General features: G+C 44.1%; 1 protein-coding gene across 1 annotated transcript in view; it reads right to left on the bottom strand.

The window, feature by feature from the left end:
• Nucleotides 1-2,426: 2,426 nt before the first annotated feature.
• Nucleotides 2,427-23,371, bottom strand: part of TUT1 (terminal uridylyl transferase 1, U6 snRNA-specific) — a 68,963-nt gene continuing 48,018 nt past the window's right edge. The window contains exons 6-10 of the mRNA XM_040410068.1: nucleotides 8,886-9,073; nucleotides 8,693-8,802; nucleotides 8,447-8,569; nucleotides 8,278-8,370; nucleotides 2,427-4,870 (exon numbers count right to left, since the gene is read on the bottom strand). Coding sequence (XP_040266002.1) covers nucleotides 3,810-4,870; nucleotides 8,278-8,370; nucleotides 8,447-8,569; nucleotides 8,693-8,802; nucleotides 8,886-9,073 — 1,575 coding nt within the window. The 3' untranslated portion in view covers nucleotides 2,427-3,809. The remainder of the gene's footprint in view (nucleotides 4,871-8,277; nucleotides 8,371-8,446; nucleotides 8,570-8,692; nucleotides 8,803-8,885; nucleotides 9,074-23,371) is intronic.

The following is a 23,371-nucleotide window of genomic DNA, read 5'->3' as shown; positions in this document are numbered from 1 at the left end:
GGTGCCCTCCCTGACACACGCAGTAAGTCCGATGTGTGGGACTCTATTGTGTGAAAGGGGTCTTAAAGGGAACCTGTCACCTCCCAAAACCATCCCAAGCCGCCAGCAGTACCTGCGTGTAGCCCGCAGTGTGTTTCTGATGATGCCTTTCTTCCTGAAGGTAGATGCAGCAAAAGTACTGAAAACGTTGCTTTATCCCCTGTCCGGCGCGCTTCTCCACACATGCTGGAAGTCACGGAGGCAGCGGCCTCCTTGCTTCAAGTCACAGTAACCACGCCCCCTTCGCTGTGACTGACAGCCGGCTGTTCGGCAAAGGCAGCCGAACTATCGTGCATAAGCGCTGTCAGTCACAGCGAAGGGGCAGGGAAGGGGGCGTGGTTACCGTGACAAAGCAAGGAGGCCACTGCGTTCTTCACTTCAAGCACGTGTGGAGAAGCGCGCCGGGCAGGGGATAAAACAACGTTTTCAGTACTTTTGCTGCATCTGCCTTCAGGAAGAAAGCCATCATCAGAAACACACTGCGGGCTACACGCAGGTACTGCTGGCGGCTTGGGATGGTTTTGGGAGGTGACAGGTTCCCTTTAATGGCACCATTTTCGGGTTCACATAACTTTCTGATCAACTTATTAACTCTTTCTGGGAGGGAGATGGGAAAAACAGCAATACTGCCACTGAGTTTTTACATCATAAATAAAAAAAAATTTAAGTTCATTTTTCGGTATGAATAATATCTTTATTCTCTGGGTCAGTACGATTACAGGGATACCAAATACATAGTTTTTTTCTGTTTCACTACTTTTGTTTAATAAAATCCCCCCCCCCCCCCCTTTTTTTTTTAAAGGAAGAAAATCTTTTTGCATTGCCACTTCCCAAGACCCACAACTTTTTTATTTTTCTTTCTATGGAGTTGTGTTGAGGGCTTTATTTTAGCAAGACGACGTCGTTTTCATTGGTATTACTTGGAGCAAATAATACTTTTTGATCGCTTGTTATTAAGTTTTTTCAGTGGCAACTAAGTAAAAATCATCAATTCTGTCTTTTAAAAAAAAATTTTTTATGGCATTTACTATACGGATACGGTGATATAAAATATATGGGGAAGATTTTTTTGAAATTTTTTCAATGAAAAAAAAATGCTTTTTTTTTACTAGAATTTTTATTTTTATAATTTTATTTTTAATATATCTTTTTTTTTACCACTTAATAGTCCCACAAAGGGACTATAACAGACAATATTTTGATTGATTTTAAAATACAATGCACTATCCCTATAGTGCATTGCATTTTAATGTCTGCGCTTTACTGACATTGACCAGCAGGCTGTGCCAGAGAGGCACAGCCTGCTGGAAACTACCCAAGGCTGGTTTACACCCATTGGCACCCCGCAAAAGCATTTGCGGGGTGCCGATGGGAGACAGCCATTGCCCGCGGCATGTAAAGCGTTAAACAACCTGGATCCTGCCGGTCCAGGCTGTCAGAGCAGGAGCGCGGCTCTCATGTGAGCCGAGTCCCCGCTCCACGGGGGACCTGTGCAACGCTTAGACTGGGCCGCTGTAAAAAAGCAGCAGCCCAGCCTAAGGTCCCTTAGTAACCACCATAAAAAAGGCATATGGGTGGTCACTAAGGGGTTAAAATATGAATCTAAAAAGTACAATAATATAACAATTCAAAACACCCTTTTAATAATTTGTATCATCACATCCAAAATTTGCCTTTTATTACCTCACCCTGCCTCCAAAAAAAATTAAAATTACTAAAAAGGCAGTCAAAAATTCATAGCAGTACCCCAATAAATCTACAGAAAAAAAGTTCTGACAGCTCTGTGCAGACAGAAATATAAAAAATAGTTATGGGTGTCAGAATATAGCATTGCAAAGAAGTTTTTTTTCTAAAAGGTTTTTATTTTTGTAACAGTAGTAAAACATAATAAAAACAATATATTTGGTATTGCTGTAATCCTACTGACCTGCAGAATAAAAAATTATGTCATTTTTAGCGCACAGTGAATACTTATTGTGGAATTGTGTTTAGTTTTTTTTCACTTTCACTCCACAAATATTTTTTTTTAATACACGATATGGTAAATGAAATGGAGCCATTAAAAATACAGCTTGTCCTGCAAAAAGCAAGCTGTTATCCAACTATGTGAACAGAAAAGTAAAAAAGTTTTAGCTCTTGGAAGAGTGGAGAGGAAAAAAGATCTTCAAAGGGTTAACATTCATGTTCATTCATATTGGTTACACACAAAGACTATGGAAACAACTGCAAAAGAAGAAAAACACAGCCACACACAAAACTCAGAAGCAACATTTTTCTTTTCTATGTCTTGCCAAACACAGTTGAAACAACTGAATATAGGTTTACATATAAAACCTAATTTACATTGCAGATATAGCAAAATAAATTCTTTTCCGCAGAATGATGAACCTTCTAACATGTAGAGGGGCCCTATAATACACACAGCAGAATGATGAACCTTCCTAACATGTAGAGGGGCCCTATAATACACACAGCAGAATGATGAACCTTCCTAACATGTAGAGGGGCCCTATAATACACACAGCAGAATGATGAACCTTCCTAACATGTAGAGGGGCCCTATAATACACACAGCAGAATGATGAACCTTCTAACATGTAGAGGGGCCCTATAATACACACAGCAGAATGATGAACCTTCCTAACATGTAGAGGGGCCCTATAATACACACAGCAGAATGATGAACCATCCTAACATGTAGAGGGGCCCTATAATACACACAGCAGAATGATGAACCTTCCTAACATGTAGAGGGGCCCTATAATACACACAGCAGAATGATGAACCTTCCTAACATGTAGAGGGGCCCTATAATACACACAGCAGAATGATGAACCTTCTAACATGTAGAGGGGCCCTATAATACACACAGCAGAATGATGAACCTTCCTAACATGTAGAGGGGCCCTATAATACACACAGCAGAATGATGAACCTTCCTAACATGTAGAGGGGCCCTATAATACACACAGCAGAATGATGAACCTTCTAACATGTAGAGGGGCCCTATAATACACACAGCAGAATGATGAACCTTCTAACATGTAGAGGGGCCCTATAATACACACAGCAGAATGATGAACCTTCTAACATGTAGAGGGGCCCTATAATACACACAGCAGAATGATGAACCTTCTAACATGTAGAGGGGCCCTATAATACACACAGCAGAATGATGAACCTTCTAACATGTAGAGGGGCCCTATAATACACACAGCAGAATGATGAACCTTCCTAACATGTAGAGGGGCCCTATAATACACACAGCAGAATGATGAACCTTCCTAACATGTAGAGGGGCCCTATAATACACACAGCAGAATGATGAACCTTCTAACATGTAGAGGGGCCCTATAATACACACAGCAGAATGATGAACCTTCTAACATGTAGAGGGGCCCTATAATACACACAGCAGAATGATGAACCTTCCTAACATGTAGAGGGGCCCTATAATACACACAGCAGAATGATGAACCTTCTAACATGTAGAGGGGCCCTATAATACACACAGCAGAATGATGAACCTTCCTAACAAGTAGAGGGGCCCTATAATACACACAAGCCTCTCCTGCTGCTATGGTCAGCACAAACCTCCTCTTCAGGGGGAGGAACTGGTTCTTCCTCCAAAAAGAAAAAGGTCAGATGGATCCTTACTTTCTTCTTCGCCAATGTGGTGGAATCCTGCCCATATTACACTGCCTATTGGGCAACGACAGGGCTGTCGTAATGGCACACACCGCATTGGAACGAATATTTCTTAACCAAATTCAGTCTTTACCTGTAAGAACCTCTTCCACCATTCGAGGTAGAAATATCTTTAAAAAGTGGAAGAAGACAGCACTGCAGTCATAGTCATCAGAATCTGGGGAGAGATGCAGTCGAGCATTTCCCTCAGGGCCCAGGTGAGCGGTTACCGTCATCTGCATTAATGGACTGCCACCCTCTATTGTGCCGGCAGACAAGGCCTGTGACACTGCAGTCTCTAGTTGCATGCCCTGGACCACCTTCCCTTGCATGCTCCTCCGCATCTTGCGTCTTCCCTCCCAGACATGATGCCAGACATCGATCTTCATGGACAGCACACCTTTTGTAGGGCTTTTGGGTGTTTTAGATGCATTCTCCATTTTACTGAGATTTTTCTCAGAAAGGTTATTTTGTTGATCATTCACACAATCACTCCCATCATCCTCTAGCCTCCTCCTTTTCGGGCTGGAGCTCTGTATTTCTTCGGGGCTCTCCCGTTTTCTCTCATTTTTTAATCCATCTTCGCTCATATTCTCCTCTTTCATCTCTGAACCTTTATCATCGATGAAGAGCTCCCCCACACAGGGCACGTCCTGGTCACTTTCTTCACGGCTTTTCACACTACAACCATCCTTCTCACTATCCTGTTTACAGCTGCATAGTAACACCTCAACCAAAACAGTCTTCACAGCTAAAAATACCTCCTCCACTGAAGCCTTTCCAGTAGATATAGAAATGTCTGCCCCTTCAGCCTTCTCCCCTTCAGAAGTTGATGACTGTATTAATAAGATAATGCCCCAGGGACGAGAGGCTGATCGGAGCTGGTATAAAGGAGTGCGGCAAGCCTTGGCAGCAGCAGAGCATTGAACGGAGAAGCGGCGGGCTATCCGTGAGCTGACGTTACCGCAGACATTATGATTCAATTCAAAAGGATCCTGAACGTTAAGGGAGCCCACGCGGAATCCTTCAGCCCAGATAGGTGAGGAAACAGGGACGGAGGCAAGAAGACCATCATGGGGGCAGAGAATATGTGAATGCAAGTCAAGGGAAGAAAAATAACAAAAAAATTCTGAAAGTAGAGAGCCTGGAAAAAGAAAAAAATAATATTATTTGGATAATTGGACAAATATAACGTGAAATGTGACAAATGTTTGTTATTTCATATTAGTCATCTTTTTGATGGATGCTTTAACCCCCTTCACAAACCTTAGTGTACATGTGTATTGGGATGCACAAGAAGTATATGGAAATCCTGAGCCTGCTCCATACATTGCGGATACGGGCTGTGCTACACCGCCGACAACTGACCACAGCAGCCGTGATTGGAGATGAACGCCTCTCCTGACATGCCTGTTTCAATAGCTATATGCATTCCCATGTAATCATCATTCTGGAGCATCTGTTCTTAGGTCTGTATGTTGTCTCACTCTATCCAGTCAGTTTTGCCATTGTCAGACTGGGCAGGTACACCCCCCCAAACGCCGGTCTTAATGTCCCCTTAGTCCCTACACTGCTCCCTGCCGCACATGGATTCTTGTGAATACTGCAGGGTTGGAGAGATTTTAGGCTTGTTGACATTACATTGAGCTAGGCTAGTTTCACACTATTGCTTGTACATCCAGCAGGGTCCCTTAGTATTTCAGCATTGGCGGAAGTACAACGTTAATTATAATGGGGACCAGCGGAGATCCAGCCACAAATCCAGCAAAAACCACTACACTGTAGCTTCCAGCAATGCCAGAGCACAGAGAGACCTAGCGGGCTGTTCCAAGCGATAGTGTGAAACTAGCCTTAGCCCTTATATTCATTTACAATAAGAAAGCTAACCAAAAAATATAAACCTGTATATCCCTCTTTAACCTTCTAAGGTGCCATTCATCAATGCGTCTTTTGACAGTAGAATTTGGTGCAGATTCTGGGCCAGAAAGTCACCAGAAACTGCCGGCCATTGTTTTCAAGGGGAGGCCTCAATTTACAGCAGTGATAAGAGAGGATGCGTTCACAGCAAAAATGTGGCTGCATGAACAGCAGCACAGCCTGGAATGGCAGTCTGCAGCTCTCTTCCAGGACACACGTGTGCTTTGTATTTTTCATTTAAAGATGTGTGCAATTCTCTACATGTTTCACTTGTTTTGTATTAAACACCGTAAACATTTTAAGAATTTTTTTTTTTTTTATGAAAAACTTGAGACTTTTTTTATTGCAGGTTTTGAATTTATGTCTCAAGCAAGAATAGTTAGTGATTTAAAAGGACCTGTCACCAGGTCTTCATGCTTTCAGATTGCACCACTGTCACCACCAAATCCAGAGCAATCTGCAGGCAGCGTGATATAGAGCAGGAGGAGCTGAGCAGATTGATATATATATTTTAGTGGGGAAAGATTCAGTAAAACTTGTATTTTATACATTTAAATCTTTGCTTTTTTCACCTCCTGTGCACAGCTATGGGTACAGCGGGGAGGTGTTATCAGTGATTGATAGCATTGTGTGTATAAGTGCACAAACAGTACTACAGTCACTGGCAACACCTCCTTGTACTGATAGATATTCACAGGAGGTAATAAAAAAAATCTGAATTTTACTGAATATTTCCCCACAAAAATATATATCAATCTACTGAGTTCCTCCTGCTCTATAGCATGCTACTTTCAGATTGCATTGCATTCGTCACCACTAAATGCAGTGCAATCTGCAGGCAGCATGCTATAGAGCAGGAGGAGCTGAGCAGATAGATATATACTTTTTATTTTTTTAAACCACTTAGTAAAACTTGTAAAATGTATACATTAAAATCTCTGCTCTTTCTGAGCTCAGCAGTCTCATCAGTGATTGAAAGAATTCCCTGTGAAAGTGTGTATATAGAGCTAGCAGTCAGACGACCCCCCTCGGTCACACTGAGCTCAGCTCATTTTGGTCTATAACATGTTGCCTGCAGATTGCACTGCATTTTGTAGTGACAAGGTCTCTTTCAGCGCATTTTAATCCCTTAATGATGTAACTAATTTAAGCCTTAAAGGGTTTTTTCGGTCTTGGAGCTGACAACCCCAACGGTTGTGCTGTTCCCCTGCTGCGACATACCATGCAAGCCAACGTGACCTCTAAAACGTATGATTGGGTGCAGCAGTCACAAAACCGACCAGAAGCAAACGCCTATGGAGCAGACAGGCGAGTGGTATTTTTTTTATAGGTTACAGGGAACAGGTTAGGACTGCAGTGCTTGTCAGCTTGGACAACTCCTTTACGGTCCAGTAATATTCTTCCCCCTTGGTGTTACATCAGACATAAGTTTTAAATGTTTTCTTCAGTTTAACTGTATCAGACCTTGAATTTTGTGGGACAAGTAATAGTAGCCTTCTTGGGAACCATTTTTTAGTACTTAAAATGTATTAAATAACTTATTTTTTGAGGGGGGAATATATCAACTTTATTCTGAGGAAGAGTACAATTATGATGACAAATTTATATAGTTTTTATTATGTTATACTACTTGTATAATAAAACTTTTTTCGTAAAAAAAATGTGAGGGATGTCCCACACTCATAAGATCTTATGAGTGCGGGACAATAGTCCCTCGGGCGGCCCGATGTGCACAGCATCATTGTAATCTATGATGCTGTGCGCTCCCGTGTGCATGATCAATGCCGCTCCGGGACATATGGCCCGCTCACGAACCGTAGGTCTCTGAGGGCATACGATCGTGTGCAAGAGCCCTAACTCAGATCCTGGCTATTTAAGCCCTAGATGCCGCAGTCAATAGGGGTCATTTTTAGAGTAACAGGAGCCCTAACATGGCAAGCTTGGAGGCTTTCTCTAATTCTCCAGCTGCTATGATGACCATTCGGCACCAAAGGGATGATAAGGGGCAGATGGAGCCTCCTCCTTCAGTCTAACCACTCAGTGACCACACCATCTACTTGGTTAAACGGCAAGCTTGTAGTTCTCTAGTCCTGGTCACTTAGATTAAGTCATAATTCAAAGGTTAATAAATTATTTTAAGAAAAACATTTTTCCATAAAATATTGCATTAACTTTTTTTTTTTTTTTTATGAGATGTACTCTTACTGTGCAAAAGTAGCAAAACACAAATAACACTATACATATTTGGCATCGCCGTATAATAAAAGTAACATGCTAATTAGCCCGCATGGTGAACATCATTTTTCAATTTTTTTTAGCATTATCATCAATAAACAATCAATGAGCTCTATGTACTTCAAAACGATGTCACTACGTCCTGCAAGAATCAAGCCCTCATACAATTAGGTCAGTAGAGAAATAAGTAAATTATGTCTGAATTTGACAACACAAAAACTAGAGAGAACTGGTTGGTGATCACTAACTAAATTAGTCCCATTGGTCAGGCCTCCCTTTCTCTGGATCGGTGGGGGTGCCATTCCCCCATCCTAATGGAGGAGCAGGTTGAGCATGCACACTATGAAGAGAACAATCCAGATTTTCATTTTAGGCAATTCCAATTGTATATGAACTCACTGAGGCTCTGCTGGTTTTCACTAACGGGGAATTGAGTGCTATCAGAGATGAAAGAACAGTCCCAGCCATCAATCACATGCGAGGCGTCATCCACTGCAAGAAACAATATGGAATCAAAAACACTGACACATCTGACACAACACAAAGTAAATGGTGCTTAACAACTCACAAGCAATCTCCCTCATACGGCTGAGGCTCTGAATTACCGGGGGGCTCCTTGTTTGTAGGAAGAAAATAACCATTAGTGTCAAAGCATAATTATTCAGCAGCGGTCCGCCCCCGAGTGGGTTACCTAGGAGTCAAAATAAGAAAGGAGTCCGAATAAATTCAACTTGTATCTCTCAATACAGCCCCTCAACTACAAAGCTAAGATCCTTTTCATGTGCCTGGTTTCTCCGGATGTCCTCCTCCTCACCTGCAAGCTGATGCACCCGGGCCCAGTATCGCACTGTGTACACAAGCTGTGGAACCCGAGGGTCTAAATCAGAACAAAGGCGCAGGTATGAGGAATTACGCAATGCAAGCCTGTGAAAAGAAAAAAAAAAATCGGAAATAAAACCAAAACTGGCAGAATAAGGGTGAAGTGAGGGCATTCATTTATGTTTTACCTGTTGTTTAGGGTGATATCTCCTCTCAAGCCTGAAGTCTTGTGCTGAAAACGTATAACAGGCCGTCGTGCAGAGGGGACGCTCTGAACCCCATGTACGCCAGGAACACACTGCCTTAGGACTCTGCCAACAACTTCAAGGATCTCCTCTTGGGAAAGTCCTAGCAGTGAAAGGCCAGGTGTGATATTCTGCAAGGCAAACATTGTCACAAGACTGGGATGTAGAAATATGCCATATATGTAACCTCAGCCAGTATCAGCCAAGTTATCCACATCAGATGTTTGCATTTTTTATTTTTTATTTTTTTTATCAAATCATTTTTTATTAGGTTATTTTAAAGAAATAGTACAGAATTTAATAATTAAACACGTACAAGATGTTTTACATGTATCATAGCATTACAGGTACATTAACGACGTGTAACATATCTGGCAGTACTTGTGTCATAACATATTCAAAAAAGATTATCGCGATGGTGCAGTAATATTGAGAACTATCCCCCCCCCCTTCCCCTGAAACCGCACCACTCCAAATAAATCAGCACCCCGGAGTATAGCACCATCTAAGCGTACACAATATGTCACCTATCACCTGACCACCCTACCATTTAGATCGTGGAGTAGGAGACGCCCTGATGGTAGGCCCGGCGTCGAAAGCCAAGGACCCCATATGGAGTCAAATTTCCGGACTGTGCCTCTTTTTACATATAGCCCCTTCTCCAGCCATATGATCTCGTTCATACGGGCAATAAATTCTCTCTTAGTAGGCACTACCGGACTAATACAATACCTAGCTATCATTTTCCTAGCATTGCATAATATTCTACGTATACCCGATGTTTGCATTTATGAGACTCCCTCTATCCCCCAATGGTCCTTCCCAAGGACACAAATGTAAAAGTACAAAAAATATCACTTTATACCTCACAGAGGTGTATGAAATGCAAGGAGGCAAGAACTGATCTTTTCTAGTCACTCTGTCTCAAGGAAAAATGTAATTTAAAAAAGTGTCATAAATCTCAAAATGGTACCAACTGCAGACCACCCCACAACATAAGCCCTCACACAATCAATGGAAGATTAAGTAAAGTTATGGCTGTCAAAATATCGTAACAAAAAGCACGTTATTTTTTAATTGAAGTCTGTCAGCAGTTTTGACCATGCTAAACCTCTGACACCACTAGGCAGGGCCTAGGGAGAGCAATACATTTTGTGGAGCTTTTAATATCAGCAGTGAGAAGATGAAGGTTTATTCTGCTCCTGCATGTGTCCAGGAGGCATGCTCCCTACATTGGGCAGCTTCTTAGCCCCATCACTCTGCTCTGAGGAACACCTCTAGTGGTCTCCTGCTTGGATGCTACAGATGTCACTCAGACCAGGGCGGCTGTGAGCCAGCTAACTGCAGAAAGTGAAGCACTCTTTCCAGGGTAAATGCAGGAACTGAACCAGGCAGAATTAAGTTCATAATCTCACTACTAAAAAAAGTTCCACAATACCCCATGCTCCATGCAACCTCTACTAAGTGCTTTTAGCAGTTTAGCTATGCCAAAACTGCTGACAATTTCAGTTTGTCATGTATTTTCTATTATTAGTAATACATAACACAAACTACATACATTTGACATTGAGCGGTACTGACTAACATATCAATTTTACTGCACAAAGAACACAGTAAAGAAATCCCCAAAAAACAATGGTGGAATTACATTTTTTTTTACATTGTACCTGAAAGGGATTTTTCATAATCTTACTTTTGATACATCACAGATTAGACATAGATTATACAAGACTCATCTCTTGTGGAATACAGTACCCCGAATGGGCACATCTCACATTCTTTGCCAGTTGCTGGACACAATAGCAGCCTCCCTTAACAAAAGGCTATTTAACATCTCACCTCACATACAATGACAGCAAACTATGATAAGTCATTTAACTTATTAGCATGTACAGTAAATCTGTTCAATATGTAAGATAACCCTTTTCATGTATTGTATAACAAAGTTTCAGCTGTATCTGGACAAACATGTTCCCCAAGGCCTCCTAAGAAATACCAGGATTGTTCCAATTGGATCTTGAGAGACAATATGCGCCCACCCCCAAAAAGCCCTATAAGTATGTGCTGGGAAATAAAGATTTCAGATATTTAACAACCTGAGTTGAGTCTGGGCTGATATTTATCTCCTGATCAGAGCAAATGGGATATTCGTTGCACAGGGAAATATTCACGGGTTGGAGGTCTGATGCCTCATCATATAACCAGCATAAACCTGCCTGAGAAAAAACGCTAGCAGTACCCCACAAATATTTTTTAAAGATTTTCTCAATTCATTATTTGGAATGTTTTTTTCTCCTAAAATTAGGAAAATTGGCCTTTACCTCATGTTTTTTTTTTTTTTTAACCTTTCCCTGGATCAACTTTGTAGGATAACAGGCTGAACTGGATGAACATATATGTCTTTTTTTCAGGCTTACAAACTATGTTACCATGAATCCAGACAGAGATGGTGGATTTTGACGACTTAAAATCCTTCTTGGGTCCCTTGTGGATGATAAAGAGTGAATCCAACTTCCAAAAGAAAGACGTTGGAGAACAGTAAATGCGGATCACCAGCACAACATCCAGCTTATGGAGGACATATTCCTTAGGGCTCATGCACACGAACATGTGCCGCCCGCTCTGTGCATTGGGGACAAATGCACGGGCACCATTCGCGTAGCTGGTGCAGACCAATTCAACTTGAATGGGTCGGTGATCCATCAGCACCGCAACAAAATAGAACATATTCTTTTTTTTTTTGGGGTGTGGAGGCACGTACCGAAATACCATGGAAGCACTCTGTATTGCTTTCCTGTCCTTCTGCTCCGTGCCTCTGCACCGTATCATCCGGATTGCGGACCCATTCAAGCTGTTTGTGGCCCGCAATACGGGCACCAGCCAATAACGGTCATGTGCATGAGCCCTTAACGTGAGACGAAGAAGGACAAAAAGAGGGCAACACAATATCTTAGTTGAGATTAAATACTGCCACCACTTTAGGCTGGAGAAGAAACTTATCCCGATTATGAACGGAGAAAGGAGATATACAAGATAAAGCCTTACAATCATAAAAACTCTGGAGATAAATTTGAGGGTGACCAAGAAGGCCATGTTGTAAAAGAGAAGACGGAAGTAGATATCCTTTAACAGTATATCCTTTAACAATTGGTCCGCTGAGGTGCATCCAGAACCAGGTAAAAGGTTCCGTGCGGCACCTGAGGGGTTAACTGCTGCTGATCGCAGCTCCCTGTCAGAAGCAGGGTGCCGGCTATGTGATTCTGCTGCCGGCACCTGCCTCTTGTATTAAAAGTTAAAGACGACCTTTCATGGGTTCAGACGGATGGGTTCATGTTAAGTAGCAGGCTACATAGAGCAGCACTTACTATTATTCCTGGGCGCCGCTCTGTTCGCCCGCTGTGCCCCATTACTGTCTCCTGCTCCATATGCTAATTACTATCGGAGGAATGTGGAGGAGACATCAGCTACTCTAGTGGGCGTTCCTTCTCCCTGGCTGTAGCGCTGTCCAATCGCAGCGCAGCGACAAAAGTATCGATTGGGTATCGAAATTTCGATACCCGCAACAACCCTATTCCAAGGTGAAAGGGGACAGTGGTAACAGGGCGACAACCTGCAGAAAAGTGAGGGTCACCAATTTGGAGGCGAGGGTTGTAACAGAAACTTGCATGGGGGACAGCTGGAGCTCACACCAACAAAAATAGGATTTCCAAGTCTGACGCTAGATATGGAGGTTGCAGGCTTCCTAGTGCTTAACATAGTTTGGATCACAGAGTTTGCTAACTCACAGACTCTGAGAACAGTGACTTCAGCAGCCACGCTGTTAAACGCAGTGACCGTAAATTCAGGTGGTGTAGGCCAAGCCAGGGTTAGCCCACCAGAAGTGTGACCAGGGAGGGTGTACCATACCCTAGCCTCCTTGCTGACGTGATGGCAACAAGAAACGCGGTCTTCAGGGATAGGTGTTTAGTGGAACAATCTGACAGGGGCTCGAAAGGGGCGAGCGTCAGACCTGTGAGCACTGTATTGAGGTCCCAGTTGGGGATCCGGGATTTTAGAGAAGGACGGAGCTAAGAGGCTGCTTTCATAAACCTTTTGATCCAGCGGTGGTTGGCTAAGTCTTGATCGAAGAAACAAGCCAGGGCTGAAACTTGTACCTTTAAGGTGGAGGGTCTAAGACCTAGCTCAAGACCTTGCTGGAGGAAGTCTAGAATTTTCTAAAAATTAGGTGACTCTAAATTCGGGGCAGGGTTACCGATCCAGGAGCAAAACCTCTTCCAAGTCTTCAGATAGGAAAAAAAGTTACCTTCTTGATCTACTTGCCTTCAGGGTAGATATTACCTGATCAGAAAGACCCTGCGATTTCAACATCTGGATCTCAGGAAACTCGGGTTTGGGTGAAAGATTGGCCCTTGATGAAGCAGGTCCCTCCTGGAAGGGAGAGGCCACGGGTTCTCTACTGATAGGTTCTTTAGGGAAGGGAACCAGCTCCTTTTCGGCCAATCAGGGGCTATTAATATTAGGGTTGTATCTTCTTGGTGGAGTTTTTGAATTATCCTTGGAAGTAGAGGCAGGGGTGGGAATGCATAACAAAGGTTCCAATCCCATCATATCGTGAGTGCGTCCAGCGCCCAAGGATTGTCTCGTGGATTCAAGGAACAGAATGTTGGTACTTTAGTGTTCTTCTTTGAGGCGAACAGGTCTACTTGGGGGGTGCCCCATCTGTCTATTAGTATCTGGAACACGTCTTGGTTTAGAGACCATTCGGTGTGGTCTATTTGTTGTCGGCTGAGTTAATCTGCTTCCACGTTTAGTGCTCCCTTCAGGTGAATCGCGGAGATAGATTTCACGTGGGATTTCGCCCAATTGAAGATCTTCCCTGCCACGAACATCAGCTTTTCTGATCTCGTCCCTCCTTGGTGAGAGAGGTATGCTACTGTTGTGGTATTGTCGGAAAGGACCTTCACATGACGCCCTCGAGTAGGTCCTCTGCTGCCCTCAGAGCTTTCCAGACCGCTTTCAGCTCTCTGAAGTTGGAGGACTGAGAGCGAGTTGTTGACAGCCAGGAACCCTGAAAGTAATGGTCTCCCACTTTAACTCCCCATCCTTTTTCGCTTGCGTCTGTAAGGACTTGTATGTAAGGAGTCTTCTCCCATGGAACTCCTAAGGACAGGTTGTTTGTGCTCTTCCACCAGTCTAGGGAGACTTACTGTTGGATGGATCAGTACCTTGTAATTTAAAGAAGTCTGCTGTCTGTCCCAGATTCTGAGAATCCATGACTGGAGAGATCAGAAGTGGGATTGACTCCATGGGACAGAAGGAATGCAGGAGGAGAGTAGACCCTTCCTGTTCTGAAAGTTAGAGCCTACAATAACCCAAAAACCGAACCTCACACTCCAACTTACTGCAACTTGTAAAAAAAAAAGAGCAAGGATTTAACAAGGTAAAAAAAATCTCATTTTATTAATTATAAATCACATGAACATTACAGGTGAGACTCAAAAGGGACAGAACATGGAGACTGGGCCACAAAAGGGCTCTGCAATGTGGAGAATCACAATGGGGGATAATGTGACCATATACAGCAGGTAACAGACAATTAACAGAAGCTGTGAATATTGGAGTAGTTGCGGGTGCAATTGCTGTCCCCTAGTGTTGAACAACTACCTAGCTCTTATTCACAGCGTCCAAGCAATGGATGCTGTAGGGTATAATTGGACGGTGCAATACTACTCATAAAGATGGCATATAACAATAACTGTGAATCACTAGTCCCACCCTAATCCAGATACCATGTTACCTACCCATGTTGCTGCTGAAAAATGGTGACACGGTTCCCCCACTGCTTCGACCATTTTTCAGCAGCAACATGGGTAGGTAACATGGTATCTGAAATAGGGTGGGACTAGTGATTTACAGTTATTGTTATATGCTATCTTTATGAGTAGTATTGCACTGTCCAATTACACCCTACAGGATCCATTGCTTGGACGCTGTGAATAAGAGCTAGGTAGTTGTTCAACACTAGGGGACAGCAATTGCACCCGCAACTACTCCAATATTCACAGCTTCTATTAATTGTCTGTTACCTGCTGTATATGGTCACATTATCCCCCATTGTGATTCTCCACATTGCAGAGCCCTTTTGTGGCCCAGTCTCCATGTTCTGTCCCTTTTGAGTCTCACCTGTAATGTTCATGTGATTTATAATTAATAAAATGAGATTTTTTTACCTTGTTAAATCCTTGCTCTTTTTTTGTACACCTTCCTGTTCTGAAACCGTCGGATTTTCAACTGAAGGTTTCTGATCTTGTCTGGTGGGAGAAAGGTATGTTGAACCCGGGAATCCAGGATGACCCCTAGAAACTGGAGTGTGCTGGAAGGTAGCAGATTTGATTTCTTCTGGGTCACCAACCACCCTAGATCCTGAATGAGAGACAGGAAGGTTAGCAAGTCTGTTTTGAGATGGTTTTCTGAATTTCCGATCAGGAGAAAGTCGTCCAGGTATGGTACAATCACCAGGCCCTTGCGTCTCAGGAAGGCCACCATTTCTACCACCAGTTTCGTGAAGACCCTGGGAGCAGATGATATTCCAAAGGGAAGAGCTCTGAACTGGAAGTGAAGAGTTACTCCCTTGTGATCTTGGATGGCAAATCTTAGAAATTTCTGAGAATTTGGGTGGATTGGTACATGGTAGTAGGCATCTCGTAGGTCTACCGTACACATTAGATAGTCTCTCCCTATCAGGGGTATCAGGGATTTTAGGGCTTCCATCCTGAATTTCCGGTATACAATAAACTTGTTCAGGGAATTTAAATTTATGATTGTGCGAAATGAACCTTCTTTCTTTTCTACCAGGAAGAGACTCTAGTAGAACCCCTGTCCTAGCTGTGAAGATGGAACCTGGATAATCACATCCATTTCCAGAAGGTTCTGGATTCCCTGCAGGATCTTCTTGTGTACAGTGGGAGAGCTCGGGTTGGTAACAATGAAGCGGTCTGGGGGAGATGAAGAAAATTCGATCTGGTATCCAGATTTTATGATGTCCTGGACCCAAGGGTTCGGAGTAATGGACTCCCAAGGAGCCAGAAAATTCTTCAATTTCCCCCGACCTTGGCGTCATTGTTTGTCTGAAGATTTGTTTTGAGAGGAGGAAGGGGTACCTCTCCCCCTGCCACCTTTCGGATAGCTCCAACGCCCTGACTTTCCTTTATCCCTAGCTTCATCTCCCTGGGCAGGGAGACTCTCTATGCCCCTGTCCTCTGTAGGGACAGGAAACACCGGTGCTGGTGGTGGGAGGGGTCAGGGGTCAATCTCCTAGTGGCCGTCGTGGTGATGAGGTGGAAAGTATGAATATGGCAAACACTTCAAGTAATGTAACCCATGTACACCAATTTCATTTTATTTTGTAACTTGTTTTAATTCCATTGTTCAATAAAGAGAGTTTAATAAATAAATAAATAAATAAATAAACAAAAATCACAGCAAGTAGTGCAAGTAAACCAGTGCGCAATTTAAGAGAAGGAACAGTCTTACCGCTTTGTAGATTATCAGTAACAGAGGGTCTCCCAACGTCGAGCCAGGTGTCTTACCTTGAAATACCCCTACTTGGCCTGAGCTACCCTTTACGCTCAGGTAGCGAAGCACTCACCCTGATAGGGGCGACCCCTCTGAGCAGTCCCTCAAATCTAGCTAGGGCTCCCTGCCGTAACCTAAGTAGAATGATTTCCCGGCTCTGTGGAATGGAGAAATGGGAAAGACTGCAAGAACATTACTTTTGAATATAGGGTGCCCGACCTTTGTATCTTATTAACCATATTGGTGTCACGGATGGTGTTGTAGAAAACTGGAAGTTATAAATAAACATCCGACTGACTTGATCCCAAACTAAGGAACATATGGGTGAGCCCTATAAAACCACTAGAGCTCTCCCTGACTGCTATGCCCATGCAAAGATCTTTATGATAGATAATTGCAAGCCCTCGTACCTAGACTGTGTGACACCTGAAAACCCTATAATAGTGAGGGGACACGACCACCGGCTCCCTGCACTTAATACGGACGGAGTCAGGGTCACCTAGATTCAAGCCAGCACGGAAACACAAATAAAGGAAAAGACTTATCTGAGGAACCAGCAGTTGCAACCTCTAGCAGTGAACACAATCCAGGAAGTAGTATAAACCGCAAAGTGAGGCAGTATGGGAGGGAATATAAAGGGAGGCAATCAGTGTAAATAGATGACAGCTGGGAGAAGGAAAAGAGATGACAAAGTGAAACCAAAACAAAAAACATCATGCAAGAGGTACAGAAGAACGTCGGCCAGAGCTTCTCAGAGAGCTGGCGGTGACGTTACCCTCCCTCTACGAGTGGACTCCGGACACTCAGAGACCACCTTCTCAGGATGGGACCTATGGAAAGCCCTGATAAGACGAGTGGCCTTAATGTCCACCACTGGGACCCACATCCTCTCCTCAGGACCATAACCCTCCCAATGAACGAGGTACTGGAGAGAACCGCGGATAATGCGAGAATCCACAATCCTAGAGACCTGAAATTCAAGATTACCATCAACAACAATCGGAGGAGGAGGCAAAGAGGAGGGTACAGTGGGTTGGACATAAGGTTTTAATAGGGACCTGTGAAAAACATTATGGATCTTCCAAGTCTGAGGAAGATCAAGACAGAAGGCAACAGGATTGATGACGGACAAGATCTTGTAAGGCCCAATAAACGTAGGACCCAACTTACAGGAGGGAACCTTCAGTTTAATATTCTTTGTAGACAACCACACCAGATCACCCACATTCAGGTCCGGACCAGGCACACGTCTCTTATCCGCCACACGCTTATATCTCTCAGTCATCCTCTTCAGATTACCCTGAATCTTTTGCCAAATAAATGACAAAGACGAGGAAAATCTCTCCTCATCAGGTAAACCAGAAGACCCCTCTCCAGAGAATGTCTCTAACTGCGGATGAAACCCATATGCACCAAAAAATGGTGACTTATCCGAGGACTCCTGGCGACGGTCATTTAAAGCTAACTCAGCAAGGGACAAAAAAGAACACCAATCCTCCTGATTCTCTGCCACAAAACAGCGCAGATATGTCTCCAGATTCTGATTGACGCGTTCGGTCTGGCCATTCGACTGCGGGTGAAAAGCAGAAGAGAACGACAACCGAACCCCCAAGCGAGAACAGAAGGCCTTCCAGAATCTGGAAACAAACTGCGTGCCCCTATCAGAAACTATGTCTGAAGGAATGCCATGCAATTTGACAATGTGATCAACAAATGCTTGCGCCAGCGTTTTAGCATTGGGTAACCCAGGAAAGGGAATGAAACGCGCCATTTTGCTAAAACGGTCCACTACTACCAGAATCACAGTCTTCCCCGAGGAACGAGGCAGGTCCGTAATGAAGTCCATGGACAGATGCGTCCAAGGACGGGAAGGAATGGGTAACGGGAGGAGAGAACCCGATGGCCGTGAATGAGGGACCTTGGCACGAGCGCAGGTCTCACAGGCGGCCACAAAACCCTCAACCGTCTTACGAAGAGCCGGCCACCAGAATCTCCGAGCAATGAGATCCACTGTGGTTCTACTCCCCGGGTGCCCAGCATAGACAGTATCGTGGTGCTCCTTAAAAACCTTGTGTCGTAAAGCGAGAGGCACAAACAACCTCCCAGGAGCCTCTGCCTGGGCTGCCTGAACCACTGCCCCCAAATCAGGATAAAGAGCAGAGACGACCACCCCTTCAGCCAAAAATGGGACCCGGGTCTTCAAAGTTCCCCCTCCAGGAAAACAACGTGACAGGGCATCAGCCTTCACATTTTTAACCCCAGGGCGGAACGTGACAACAAAATTAAACCTAGAAAAGAATAAAGACCATCTGGCCTGTCTCGGGTTCAGACGCTTGGCTGATTCCAAGTAGGCCAGATTCTTATGGTCGGTAAACACGGTAATAGGGTGTCTGGCTCCCTCTAGCCAATGGCGCCATTCTTCAAAAGCTAATTTAATGGCCAACAACTCCCTATCTCCAACATCGTAATTTCTCTCTGCGGAGGAGAGTTTCCTTGAGAAAAAGGCACACGGTCGCCATTTGGCAGGAGAGGGACCCTGAGACAAGACCGCACCCACACCCACCTCTGAAGTGTCCACCTCAACAATGAAAGGTAGAGAGACATCAGGTTGTACCAAGATGGGAGCGGAAGCCAAACTCTCTTTAATACTAGAAAAGGCCTTAAGCACATCTACCGACCAGGAGGAAAAATCTACCCCCTTTTTAGTCATATCAGAGTGGCTTAACAACAGAGGAATAATTGAAAATCAACTTCCTGTAATAATTGGCAAAACCCAAAAACCGCATCAGCGCCTTCTGATTCTCAGGAAGCTCCTAATCAAGCACAGCGCGGACCTTCTCAGGGTCCATACGAAAACCAGAAGCGGAGAGAAGAAAACACAGAAATTGAATTTCTGGAACCGCAAACACACATTTTTCCAGTTTAGTGTACAATTTATTCTCCCGCAGAATGAGCAAGACCTGACGTAGGTGGTCCCTATGAGTTTTGAAATCAGGAGAAAAAAAATCAAAATGTAATTTGGATACACCAGTACAAATTTCCCCATTAAATGATAAAAAATGCTGTTCACAAAATGTTGGAAGACGGCTGGAGCATTCATCAAACCAAAGGGCATAACCAAATTCTCGAAATGGCCCTTAGCGGTATTGAAGGCCGTCTTCCATTCGTCCCCTTCGCTGACCCTGACTAGGTTGTATGCCCCTCTTAAATCCAACTTAGAAAAAACTTTAGCCCCAACAATCTGGTTAAACAGGTCCAGGATCAGGGAAGCGGATAAGGGTCACGAATTGTGATACAGTTCAGCTCCCTGAAATCCAGACAAGGTCTTAAATAACCATCTTTTTTCTTAACAAAAAAAACTAACTGCGGCAACAGGTGACTTCGAGGGTCGGATGTGTCCCTTTCTCAGGCTCTCAGAGATATAAGTACACATAGCGACTCTTTCAGGTTGAGAGAGATTATATAAACGTGATTTTGGCAGCTTGGCGCCTGGGATGAGATTAATAGGGCAATCGTACTCCCTGTGAGGGGGCAGCTCCTGGACACCACTCTGAAAACACATCCGAAAATTCAGAGAGAAAAGATGGCACAGTCTTCGTAGAAACCTCTGAAAGAGACGCCGTGAGGCAATTCTCTCTGCAAAAGTCACTCCAACCATTTATTTGCCTTGCTTGCCAATCAATGGTGGGGTTATGTTTAGTGAGCCAGGGTAGCCCCAACACTAGAGGAGTAGGTAATCCGCTTAAGACGAAACATGACACATCCTCAACATGAGCATCACCCACAGTCAAACGGATATTGTGAACTATGCCCTTTAACGATCTTTGAGAAAGTGGAGCGGAATCGATAGCAAAAACAGGAATATCCTTTCCCAAAGTGCATACCTGGAAACCATGTGTTATAGCAAATTGATTATCAATGAGATAATTATCAATGAGACAGCTGCTCCACTATCTACAAAAATCTCACAAACAATGTTCTTGCTCTCTAGCGCCACCCTGGCAGGTAAGACAAAACGGGAACTACAAGCAAACGGCAAACCTTCAATTTCCGCATCAACCTTGCCAATAGTAACAGATGGAATGTTTTTAGAGGGTTTTTTTCTTTTTGTTTCTTTATTACCCTCAGAAAACTCCCTGAATCTCCTAGAGGGGCAAACATTTGCCAAATGATTCATACCTCCACAACAGAAACAAACCCTCCTCTGAGAGCTGAATCCTCTACTATCAGAGGCAAGCAAACCCAGCTGCATGGCCTCCTGCTCAGAGGGGATTAAGAGAGACTGAGACCCCTGCGTACTGAATGAGACCGCCCCACTGTCCTTGGACTGAATATGACAGGAAGGAGTGGTCTCTCCTTTCTCTCTAAGACGCCTGTCAATACGAACAGCTAGGGACATGGCAGACTCCAACGAGGCAGGTCTCTCATGAAAGGCAAATGCATCTTTCAATCCCTCCGAAAGACCATGGCAAAATTGACTTCGGAGTGCAGCATCATTCCAACCAGTATCAGCTGCCCATCTCCGAAATTCTGAACAATATATCTCTGCGGACTGTTTACCCTGGCATAAAAGACGCAGTTTAGATTCAACCAAAGCAATACAATCCGGGTCATCATATATCTGCCCCAGGGCTACAAAAAAATTCATCCACCGATCGGAGGGGCCTTGCCCCCACCAGCAGCGAAAAGGCCCAAGACTGAGCGTTATCCCTGAGCAGCGAGATGATGATCCCCACCCTCTGCTCCTCATCACCAGAGGAATGGGGAGTAGGCAAAAATGGAGTTTGCAAGCCTCTCTAAAACGAACAAAATTCTCACTACCCCCGGAGAACGTATAAGGAAGCGAGATATTAGGCTCGGAACAAACTCCATGAACGCAAGCAGAACCGGTCACCTGAAACTGAGACACAGTTTTACGGAGATCTGCTACCTCCAGTGAAAGACCCTGCATGCGGTCAATCAAGGCTGAAACTGGATCCATGCTTAAGACGGTTATGGCGGTTTATAATGTCACGGATGGTGTTGTAGAAAACTGGAAGTTATAAATAAACATCCGACTGACTTGATCCCAAACTAGGGAACATATGGGTGAGCCCTATAAAACCCCTAGAGCTCTCCCTGACTGCTATGCCCATGCAAAGATCTTTATGATAGATAATTGCATGCCCTCGTACCTAGACTGTGTGACACCTGAAAACCCTATAATAGTGAGGGGACACGACCACCGGCTCCCTGCACTTAATACGGACGGAGTCAGGGTCACCTAGATTCAAGCCAGTAAGGAAACACAAATAAAGGAAAAGACTTATCTGAGGAACCAGCAGTTGCAACCTCTAGCAGTGAACACAATCCAGGAAGTAGTATAAAACGCAAAGTGAGGCAGTATGGGAGGGAATATAAAGGGAGGCAATCAGTGTAAATAGATGACAACTGGGAGAAGGAAAAGAGATGACACAGTGAAACCAAAACAAAGATCATCATGCAAGAAGTACAAAAGAACGTTTGCCAGAGCTTCTCAGAGAGCTGGCGGTGACAATTGGACTTTGGTTGTGTTACGGTCTGTATGCCTCCTAGTGGCAGCGGTTGTACCCAGAGCCTATCCTGTGTCCCTGAATGACATGGATGAGAAAATTATTTATCCCCTATCCACCACTGAAAAGAATGGTAGTGTATATACACTGGTCACTGCAGTCACCTATTGGACTGCTAGGCATATTGCCACACCATTCAGAGAGGACTCTAAAGCCTCCATTTTCAGGATAACCGGGACAGTAGTCAGACCTAGGGTTGGGCGATATCAAAAATATTCAGACGATAACGATATTAAGAAATTTATCACGATAACGATATATATCGCGATACATACCAGTTTAAAAGAAAAAAAAAACACAAGGAGACGTTACACTGTATGGGGTCAGCCACAAGGAGACGTTACACTGTATGGGGTCAGCCACAAGGAGACGTTACACTGTATGGGGTCAGCCACAAGGAGATATTATACTGTATGGGGGCCACAAGGGAGATGATATACTGTATGGGGGGCACAAGGAGACGTTACACTGTAGGGGGCGGGCACAAGGAGACACTGTAGGGGGCGGGCACAAGGAGATGTTATAATAAAGTCTTGGGGGCGGGGGCCACAAGGAGATGTTATAATAAAGTCTTGTGGCCACAGGCCACCATACATACAATAATACTTTACGATATACTTTTCCCGCGGCTGCCTCGCTTGTGTGCTCAGATTCTGACATCAGATGTCGGTGGGCGGAGATTTGAATATAGGAGCAAGGAGGAGGGAGAGTCGGGGGCGGCCCACTGCAGGAAGTAATAAGTTATTAGAGCACACTAGCGAGGCAGCCGCAGGAAAAGTCTCTCCAGAGACACCCAGTACTCACACAGAGTTCGCCACATAGAACCAGCACGGGTGGGGGGAGCGAGAGGAAGTAATGTGTTTGTACTTCTCAGCGCTATGCAAGGTGCAGGGACGAGCGGACGCAGATTTAGAAGTGGTCAGCACACGTGACCGCTTCGATGACGTCACAAAATACTGCGGTAATTAGGAAACAGCGATATCGCCATATCGCCGTTTTTTTAATACCGCGGTATATCGTGAACACCGGTATACCGCTCAACCCTAGTCAGACCTCCCGCAATCTGATATTACTTCGGCTCATGCACACAACCGTATGTATTTTGCGGTATGCAAAAAAAACAGATCTGCAAAAAATATGGATGACATCCATGTGCATTTCGCATTTTGCGGAACGGAATAGCTTGGCCATAATATAATAGTTCTATCCTTGTCCATTATGTGAACAATAATAGGACATGTTCTTTGTTTTTGGAGAACGGAC

This window comes from Bufo bufo, chromosome 10 (assembly GCF_905171765.1).
Source record: "Bufo bufo chromosome 10, aBufBuf1.1, whole genome shotgun sequence".
Classification (NCBI taxonomy): domain Eukaryota; kingdom Metazoa; phylum Chordata; class Amphibia; order Anura; family Bufonidae; genus Bufo; species Bufo bufo.
This window is presented reverse-complemented; position numbering and strand designations above follow the sequence as displayed.